At 47.4% G+C, this 10,000-nt stretch overlaps 2 protein-coding genes across 2 annotated transcripts in view; both read right to left on the bottom strand.

Annotated features, from left to right (window-relative positions):
• Window positions 1-268: 268 nt before the first annotated feature.
• On the bottom strand, window positions 269-4,119 carry LOC122128566 (teneurin-2-like). The gene is made up of 3 exons (XM_042702795.1): window positions 3,829-4,119; window positions 1,241-1,384; window positions 269-327 (listed from the first exon to the last, which is right to left on the bottom strand). Exons 1-3 carry the CDS (start codon window positions 3,998-4,000, stop codon window positions 269-271), a joined length of 375 nt encoding a protein of 124 aa, XP_042558729.1. The 5' UTR covers window positions 4,001-4,119.
• A 3,907-nt stretch (window positions 4,120-8,026) lies between these two features.
• LOC122133828 (teneurin-2-like) overlaps window positions 8,027-10,000 on the bottom strand; it is a 14,620-nt gene continuing 12,646 nt past the window's right edge. Inside the window, exon 3 of the mRNA XM_042710764.1 lies at window positions 8,027-8,850. Coding sequence (XP_042566698.1) covers window positions 8,636-8,850 — 215 coding nt within the window. The 3' untranslated portion in view covers window positions 8,027-8,635. The remainder of the gene's footprint in view (window positions 8,851-10,000) is intronic.

The raw sequence follows: 10,000 nt of genomic DNA, 5'->3' as shown, positions 1-10,000 counted from the left end.
ATAAGGGGTAATACCGGGGGAAGCTGTTATCAATAAGGGGTAATACCGGGGGCATTGAGCTGGCTGAGCTCCAGGAAGGCGTGTGGTGTTGAGGGACGGGTACACCCGACGGCACAAAGTTGAGGTGGCCCACGTAGAGGCTGCCGGTCGATGGCCCGCCCGCCGAGCGCCGACGGGCCGGCCAAGCACTTGTTGCCGTCGGCCAGCGTCCGTTACAGCTGGGGCAGGAGAATGCTGCAGCGTCGTCCGTTACCCATGATGCTCGTGATCACAGGGGGGCTGCTGGGAGATGAAGACCGTTCTCGCCGCTCCCCTTGTGCAGGATGCCTGCATTTACAGAGCGCGAGAGAAAGGATCACAGACAAAGAGGAAGGAAAGAAGGGAAAGAGGAAGACAGAGAGAGAGAGTGGAGAAAAAGATAGTGAGGGGGTAATTGAAGGAGACAAACAGAAGAGAGGGAGAGAGAGAAAAAAAAGTGAATGAGTATAACGAAAAAGCAATTCTCCGCCCAAGGCTTTTATGAGTTCCATTTATGAGGCTCTTTTGTTTGTGGAGCGGCAGACTCATTGTGGGGCCATTACTCTGCTATTGGTTTACTCCGAGGGTCTCAATGCCTCTTCTCCAGGGGTCAGCCCAGGTGAGCATGCTGTTCAAGCCAGGGCACCTGAGGTGAGATATAACGCTTTTACCCCACCTTCCCCCAAACACACACACACACACACACACACCCAGACACACACAAACACTTACACACAAGCACCAGCCGTCCATCCTTGTGGATTAAGTTATTGAATTGGTCAATCAATCAATAAATAAATCAATAAAAAGCAACATGCTTGAGTCCACATTCAGCAATCCATATGTTGCCTGTAGGCACACACACAAACACACACACACACACACACACACACTCCCCCACACACACACACCCACACACATAAACACACAACCCTCCATCTTTGTGGAGGAAGTTATTGAATTGGTCAATAACTCGATCAATCAATAAAGAGCAACACGCTTGAGTCAACACTCAACAATCCATATGTTGCATGATAATGTATTAAGTTGATTTGTAGGGCACACATGTTGTTAGGTTCTAGTTTAGAGTATGTTACAACATGCACATCCTATTTATATGTGTCTATGCATATAATATGTGTGCTTGTGTGTGTGTGTGTGTTTGTGTGTGTGTGTGCGTGTGTGTGTGTCTGTGTGTGTCTGTGTGTGAGGGTGTCCGTACCGCTGCGCAGGTTGAGTGTGTGGTGTTTGTCCAGAGACCAGCCGCCCAGGCTGGATGGCTCCAGCTCGTAACCTTGCAGCACAGCGGTTCTCTTCTCCCACAGAATCAGACTGGGACACGTCTCATACTCATACCCTACTGACACTGTGGGGAGAAAGAGAGGGAGAGAGAGAGAGAGAGAGAGAGAGAGAGAGAGAGAGAGAGAGAGAGATTTTTTTTTGATTTTGAACAAACTTTTATTATACAACAGTTAAAGGTACCACAAGCAAACAGTTCCCTTCACCACCCCCCCCTCCACCCCCTACACACACCCACCCACAACAAAAGGAAAGAAAGAAAAACAAGCACAAAAACAAAACACAAGTCAGTTGTTCAAAAAGCCTACATTACTGTAAGATGTAAGAGAGAGAGAGAGAGGGAGAGAGAGAGAGAGAGATGTAATCAATCACTCTTCATTAAATCACCTACTGACAGTTTTTACATCAACACACCATTAAAACATACTCAGAGAGCAAAATGGAAAAAGAGAGAGACACAGCAAGAGACAGACAGAAGCAGAGAGAAAGAGATAAAGGTGGAGAGAGGGAGAAAGGGAGAGAGAGAAAAGAAAAGAACATCCTCTGAGTCTGAACACTAATCCAAAGTTCAAACAGCTCAGGGTCGACTGTCAGTGATAACTGTGATTCTAAATCTTTGTTCCCCGACATACACCAGTTCCATCCCTAAAGAGGTGCAGGGCTGATGCAAGTGTGGTTGTTTGTGTCTCTGTTTTGCCTCGAAACTCACAAACAGCATTAATTAACATGCAGATCCCATGGGCCTCTTCCCATAGATCAGACATACCGTCAGGAGATACCTCGACTCAAGGTTCTCTTAAACGCGGAGAATAATGAGAGGAAATTAATATTCGTTTTTTCTTGTCGTTTTCAAAACCAAGACGCACAGTGTCCTTGGGCAACGGGTAAATAAAAACCAATTACGTGGGGAAAAAAATAAACAGGAAATAACAAAAAAGGAAGTAAATATAAAAGACAAGCTAATTAACTCTCCGGTAGATACGTATCATTACATAATAAGTGACTCATTGTGATTAAAAGAAGAGTACATAAATATTCATGTTGCACCTTCATGATACTGTGTTTGGAATTGGCTAATATCGATAAACGACGTTCAAATAAATATGACAACATTAATGATCGGAGCAAAACATAAACTAAATATAGAGTAATGAACATTGTGAAACTGGTGTCAATCTTCACAATCCATTAAGTGATTGTCACTTGGAAAGGCGTTAGACTTCTCTTTAGCACTTACAGTTGCAGCTTCTGTCACACCCACTCCTCACGGTGCGAAACATTAATCTTCTCAAACACGTTATAATTAGAGCAAGCGTTTTTTAGTTTCTGCTTAGTCTAGCTTTAAGACCTTGTTGTGTAGACCAGATGCTGGGGAACATACTGTGCTCTGTCTCTTTTGTCGTAGAGCCAGGAGGCGAGAGAATAATGTGAATACGCCCCCTCAAGGTCTGGTGTCGTGAGGTTTTTTCTTTTAATGAGGCCTAAAGCGATCGTTTTTTTTATTAACACACAGCCAGAAGGACACGTTAAGGGCACATTATAGCAATACTGTGCGTAAAATCATACTTGCATACTTATAAAAATCAATACAAACACACATTTACATACATACATAAACATACAACCACACACACACACACACACACACACACACACACACAAACGCGCTCATTCTCAGGAACACACACAATTGCGATTCATTATGCAAATGCTGTGTGTGCATTACACAGTGAGCGACACAGTGCTGTTCAAAGCAATATCCCACTCCCATAGTCTCCCCATACATGCTCTGCTTGGCCAGCGTAAGCGCTGACAGGCCCCCCCTCAGCGTGAGCGATCCCTAATAACCCAGTGGCTCCCAGGGCCCCTGGCCAGGGCGAGCCGACCCCAACGCTAATTCCCCCTGACGTTTAATAGACCTCCTCAGCAGTCATGCTCCAGAGCCCCGTTATTGCGTCTGCTAAGAGGAGATGGTTAACCAGGGGGGTGGGGGTGGTGTGGGGTTACTAAGTAGAGAACTCAGCACTTCATCCAGAGCTCAGGAGGGGCCCTGTGTGAGGTCTTTGAGAGAGAACGATGGGGTGGGGGAGGTAAGAGGCAGCCAGGTGGAACCCTTTCGGTTAGAACCGGGGGAGAATATGCCAAAGGGGGGGCAGTGTGAGATTAATGAAAGATTCTGGGCTCCTTTTGGACTGTTTAAGACTGAAAAGAGTGAATGTCACAACTTTCTTTACACGAAACTAACCTACAAGAACAACTTTGCTGTGTCCACACTAAGCTTTTCCGATCGCTCCCTACTACATTTAGAGCGAAGTCCTTCATGTGTATACAGTAATATAAATACACTCTTGATATATACAGACACACACAGCCAAACATATAGCCAAACGTATACTGTAATACACCTCGTAAAGCCAAATATATTTTGTAATACACATATGGCTCCTTCTACCCATCGTCGGAATCTGCCCATTTAGTACGGCAGCTCCTCCAGCTTCATCATACACTTACCGACAGCCTCAGACAGCCCGTAGACTCTCTGGCCATAGGCGTCTGTCTTGTCCCAGATGAAGGTGTAGGCCAGGTTGGGCGAGGCGTGGAACCACTTCTGGAAGAGGTGTCCTTCCACCGCCACCATTAGGTGCACCTTGACCAGGCTGAGTGGCACCACCGCCTGGGTCATGGTGATCTTCAGCAGCGAGCGGTAGCCGGCCGCTCGGGAGCTCAGGTGGCACAGCTTCAGAACCGTGCCCGGGATCTCGATCTGCTCGTGGAGAACCTGAAAGACAGGGAAGCGAGAAAAAGAGAGATTGAGAGAGAGATCTTAAACGCATGTTTATTTAAATGTTTCATATTACTTCACCACAAAGACAGGTATAACCAACAAGACTGTCGTCGTCAAATAAAAAAGGCAAAAAACAGCATGCATACTGGCCCCTGTCTCACACTTATGTCTCATTCTCATACTTTAACCTTCTCTAACCCTCTCTACCTTCACATATCACCCATCCGAAAGGAAGAGGGAAACAGACACAGAGAGAGAGCGACAGAGAGAGAGAGAAACAGACAGAGAGAGAGAGAAAGTACAATAGTGGGAGAGAAGAAACAAGAAGTTTAACCAGCAAACACCTTCCATGCCAAGCCCGCCTAGACCCGCAACCCAACACAAGAAGTTAAAGAGAGAAAAGAGAAGGATAGACAGGCAGGATAGACACCCAGCATGCACCAGAGAGAGTGACACAGTCATTCAAAGAGAGAAAGAGAGAAAGAGAGAGTAAACTTTCTAGCTTGCATCCCTCAACAAAGGCAGCCAGTATACTTCTACTTCTTCAAGACAGCCCTGGGAGAGAGAGAGAGCGAGAGAGAGGTCTGCGTGACAGAGTGATAGACAGACAAAGACAGAGACAGATGACAAACTGAGAGAACAGCACAGCATTTGACACTGCAGATAAAAATAGCGCGATGCGTCTCCCTGCCCACGAAGAGAGAGCGATTTGATGATTGCGTGTCGATGTGGGGCGAGGCATCAGGTCGCCGTGACAATGGCAGACTTGACAGATTCACAAGGGAGGAGGGATGAGAGATGGACGCGGAGTGACACTTACTAAGGCACTCTCTAAAACCCACCAAAGGAGACGCAGGTAGAGAGAACTGGAGAGTGAGAGATGGAGATGGAGAGAGAGAAAAGGAGAGAGAGAACTGTGGAAGGTCAGCGAGAGAGGAGAGAAAATGAGAACCTGCCGAAGGTCAAACCAAATCATGTTATGAATATCATGGAGAGAGACCCCAAGCCTGCAAGTCTCACCCCTCTGCAAGGTTACCGTACCCTCCGACCGCAGACTGCCTCCCAAGACACATTATACACTGACCCCTCCCTACAACATGTTGGCCTCTGAACTCCCTCTCTCGTACCCACACAACCTTCACATCGGTTCCAAGAAAACAAAGGATCATAAAATACACAGCAACTACAAGCGAGTGTGTGTGACTCGACTCTCAACCCAACTCACACATTTCTTTTCTTTTTTGAAGAAGAAGGTGCTTCATTTCTTTTTGAACGGGAGGAGCAGTGTGGAAAGGTGAAATCCCCCCTTTCCACTGTGGCACAAAAACGGGCTTTTTATGCATGTTGCCCTGCCAGAGACTAGGTTCTCCCCACTAGAATGGTACAAGTCCGGGGCTCCCCCCGCGCCAATGGATTGATCCCATTGGGAATAATTGGACCAATTTAGCCCATGGGCAGACTATTTAAAGGGTGCCTCATGCCACTATCTCTCTCACTGTGTTCTTCCCCACCTCACCACCAACTCCAGTCGCCCACATCCCAAACAACGTGGGGGTACCGCTCGGCCCCTCACAAGCATTGACATAAGCCAATGCAACTGGTTAAACTCTAAGGGAGCAATAGAATGAAAATAATGTAAACCTATATAAAGTATTTCTCTATGAGCTGTTAGTGCTATGACCTTCCATTGTGTTGGCAGTTGCTGGTTGTCACGTAGAACTGTCCTGTAACACTGTCAAGCACATGTGTTCGTGCAAAAGAGTGATATCTGTGACACATACATGTACAGTTTCCCACTGATACAGTCCTTCGTCTGTAGTAAATCTGTCAGTGAGTAAGGGTCAGGTCTGTACTAGTGTTGGCTTGAGATGACAAAAGCTCCCATGTCCAGGGATGAGATGACAAAAGCTCCCATGTCTCAGGGATGAATGACAAAGCTCCTAATGAGGAGACAGATCCAGCCCTGGCCTAGCAATAAATCCCTGCAATAACTCTAAATGTGCTCCTCTCCATGCTGAAGGAATGGATCTGTAGGTTCACAGTGCGCATAACCTGAGTCTCTAGGAAGATGATGAAGGGAATGGATCTCTTAGTTCACAGTGAGCATCCTGAGTCTCTGGGATGATGAAGAAAGGGAACGGATCTCTAGTTCACAGGTGAGCTCCTGAGTCTCTAGGAAGATGAAGGGAATGGATCTCTAGTTCACAGTGCGCTACCTGAGTCTCTGGGATGATGGGAGCGTTCTGCAGGCCTGGAGCTGAGAAGAAGGAGGAGAGGGCCGACGGCACCACCACCGGTCGGGCCGCAGGAAGTTGCTGAGGTCACAGCCGGGATGGTGTTCTCCTTCGGTCTTGAGCACAGCGTGTCCATGGCGTAGAAGCTGTTCCAGGGCAGCCACACTACCGTGGCGCTCCTGGCTCAGGAAGGGGGCGCGCTCAAAGTGAAGAGTCAGGGAGGCACCGGCCGTTCGCCACCAGGTCAAAACTGAGAGGGGGAGAGAGGGAGAGGGAGAAGGGGAGGAGAGAAGTTTGAGTGAGGTTGGGAAAATTGATAGAGGGATGTAGGTACATTTAAGAAGAATGAAAGGAGATAGGGGGAGAGAGAAAAATAGGAAAGGGGAATGACAAAGAGAGAGAGAGAGAGAGAGAGAAAGAGAGAGAGAGATGAGAGAGGAAGACAGGAGAATGGGAGAGTGATAAAGGGCATAAAAGGCATGAAAAGAAGATTGAAATGAAACGAAAAATAAAAAACGACAAAAAAAACCCAGGAAGGTGGAGAGAGATGTGAGAGAGAGGGTTAAGCGAGGGAGATGAGGAGAGAGAGAAGAGAGAGAGAGAGAGAGAGATGGTGAGAGAGAGAGATGGTGAAGAGAGGAAAGAGAGGGACAGACATTAAAGGAGTGCGAGAGCAATGAAGAGGACGGATGAGGGACAGGAAGAGCAAATAAAAGTAAGTGAGAGAGCGGTTGTGTGATGACTGACTGAGGATATCCACTCACGGCCCGGTCCATTATTGATGACACCATTCTCTTACAGATGGGGCCCACCATTTAATGAGCATTTTGAGCTGCGATAGAAAAACGTCTCGCCCCTGATGGATCGCCTTCATTACAAAAGTGAAAGAGGACTTGTGTGTGGTGTGGTGTGTGTGTGGTGTGTGGGTTGGTGTGGGGGGGAGAACCACTCAGAGAACACTCAGAATCAAACTTTACTCGATCTAGAGGGACAAAAAAGTTCAGTACTAATGCCGCTGTGCCTAAGAGCAAGGCCCTTAACCTAATCTGCATTGATAGATGTCACTGTCATCTCTCTCTCTCTCTTTCTCTCTGTCTCTCTATTTCTCTCTCTCTCTTTGTAATATGCCTTTTTGTGCCTTCCCCTTCATAATAACTTTTGTCAAAGGGTATAAGTTTGTCCAGCTCTGGTTTACGATGATCCACATTCATGATGACGTATTTGTGTTAATTTGTGTTAAAATCATCCCTCTCACCAAAAAAAGAAAAAAGAAAGACAAAGAAAAAAAAAAAAAAAAAAACACACACACAGAGACAGAAAGATGAGGAGGTGGGTGTGGGGGAGGAATAGGTGTGTTTTGGGGGAGAGCCCTGGGGGGGGGGGCGGGGGCGGTCTACTCACGTGCCCATCCCTGACGGGTGAGGGTGTAGCCCATAGTGGGGGTACTTGACGAAGGACACGTTCACTCCCACCAGCGGGGGTACCGTCTGTGGTCAGCACTGACCCGGATCAGGGACGCGAGATCTGGCCGAGGGAGACAGGAGAGGCATTTCTCTTAATGAATCGTGCATCTTATCAGACCACAAACAAAACACTCAAAAACAAACCACTTCTTATGGAATCAATCTTAGGGCTCAGAAGGGATCTATACGACTAAGACCAGCTGAAGAGGCTAATTGTAGGGGGGGGGGGGACACTTACAAAGGCTCCTCAAAGAACTACTAAACTGGAGGGCTCTTCTTTTAATGGTGATTCTACAGAAGCAGGCTGGAAGGCCCTAATGAATCCTGGGTTGCAAATTTCTTACTGATAGTGTATCTATGGTAATGAGCTGAACCCAGACATAGGCGAATCTCTGCCATTTTGCGTTGTTCACGTAGCTTGAAAAACAATCTTTTGTAGCTATTAAAGTAATCAATATAAGCACAATAGACAATAGAAGGCACTGGTATGTAGGTTTTACGATACAACACAGGGGCTGCAAGAGCACAACCGTAAACTGGGCCCATCCATCCATCCAGATGGCCTACATTATGCTATCTGTTTTATGCTATGGAGATTAGCTCCGCACAGAGTCTCCCTCATCATTATCTAGTGCGCCGTGCTTCTTCAGCTCAGAACTGGGTCAGCGGCGGGGTGTGCTGTAAATTGCAGACGACAGCATTCTGTGCAACCGCCGCATTCAAAAGAACTGCTCGTGTCTTAACCTCCCGCGCCTGCACACACACACACCGAACATGCTTTTGGTTAGAGAGGTGGCGGCCAGGTGAGTTGATGTGGGGGGGGGTGGGGGTCAGTGTTACCTGGCGTTGAAAGGGTTGTCGCCGGGGATGATGTGGGTGCTGTCGCGGCCCACCAGCATCCGGACGCGCTCGTAGAAGGAGCGGACCTTCTGGGCCGGCGCCAGGCTCTGCTGGATGACCTGCAGCGGGTCCTTGGAGCCGCGGCACAGCGGGCTGTTCTGACAGGGGCTCTGGATGCAGCAGTCGGGGTCCATGCAGTCGGTCAGGCCATCTGGAGGGGGGCAGAGTTCAGAGTTCAGAGTTCAGAAGGTGTTTGTGTACGTGTGTGGGGGGAGCTGTGAAATGTGTGTTAATGAATGTGTGTGTAGCAGAAAGTGCATTTGCAAACTGTGTGAGGATCTGTGCGACTGACAATATGTCTATGAGGATTTGTTTACACAAGCAAAACCAGATGCTAGGTCTTTTAACTTTGGCATAAGGTCTGGAGCATTTTGTATGTTAGCTTGTTAGCTTGGCCAAGAGCCACATTATTTGAACCAGCAGGGCCTGCTGATTGCCATGCAATAAAGAACCACCGAGCAATGGCTTTGCATGTCATTTATTCATGATTAAATTAGTGATTTAAAGGTTATGTATAATTATTGCATTTGCTTTGTTAACTTGCTAAATGCTAACTGAAATGCTAGAATGATAAACAGAAATGAACCTCCTAGCTCACTAATGAAACTCACTGCATGCCTCCCCGAAGTGTGTACACATTCAGGCATCACAGACAGACAGAGATGTTTAAAGCTTGCATCAGTCGGCTCGGCAGGAGAACCAGCTGAATTCCATGTGAGAGTAATGAGACTCCAGTGCTAGTTTGGAGCCAGACCAGGGCCAGACTAGGGCCAGACCAGGGCCAGACCAGGGACAAATCAGGGCCCTTTTTCAGGGATTCTTTTTTGCGAGTCAACAGCAATTGGATTTCATCTTCAGTGTGGCTTTCAAGTCTGGCCGTGTGATCACAGTCCTATTTCACTGTCTCGTCAGAAAGCATGAGATCTATTCTTTCTTCCTCAGTTGACTGTGAAATCCTTTCTGTTCCATTCTGTTTTTGTTTGTTGTTGACGGTGCTGTTGTTGTTTTCTTTGAAAGCCTGTGGACAAAATTACCATTCTCCCTCTGCTTCTCTCGTTTTTTTTATGTTTTGGGCTCTTGTTTTTTGTTCTAGCTACATGACAGCCAGCTGCTGAGGGACGGCAGAGCTAGCAGAACTAATGTGTGTTTCACAGCGCCAGACTGAGAGGACACCGCAGACACAACACAGACGACTGAGGGAGAGAGGGATGGAGAGAGAGGTAAAGAGAGGGGTGGAGAGAGAGGTAAGAGAGGGATGGCGAGAGAGGGAGAGAGAGAGAGAGAGAGAGAAGGATGAGAGA

This window comes from Clupea harengus, chromosome 20 (assembly GCF_900700415.2).
Source record: "Clupea harengus chromosome 20, Ch_v2.0.2, whole genome shotgun sequence".
Taxonomy (NCBI): domain Eukaryota; kingdom Metazoa; phylum Chordata; class Actinopteri; order Clupeiformes; family Clupeidae; genus Clupea; species Clupea harengus.
Note: the sequence above shows the minus strand (reverse complement) of the source record. Positions and strands in the feature narration are given on the sequence as shown.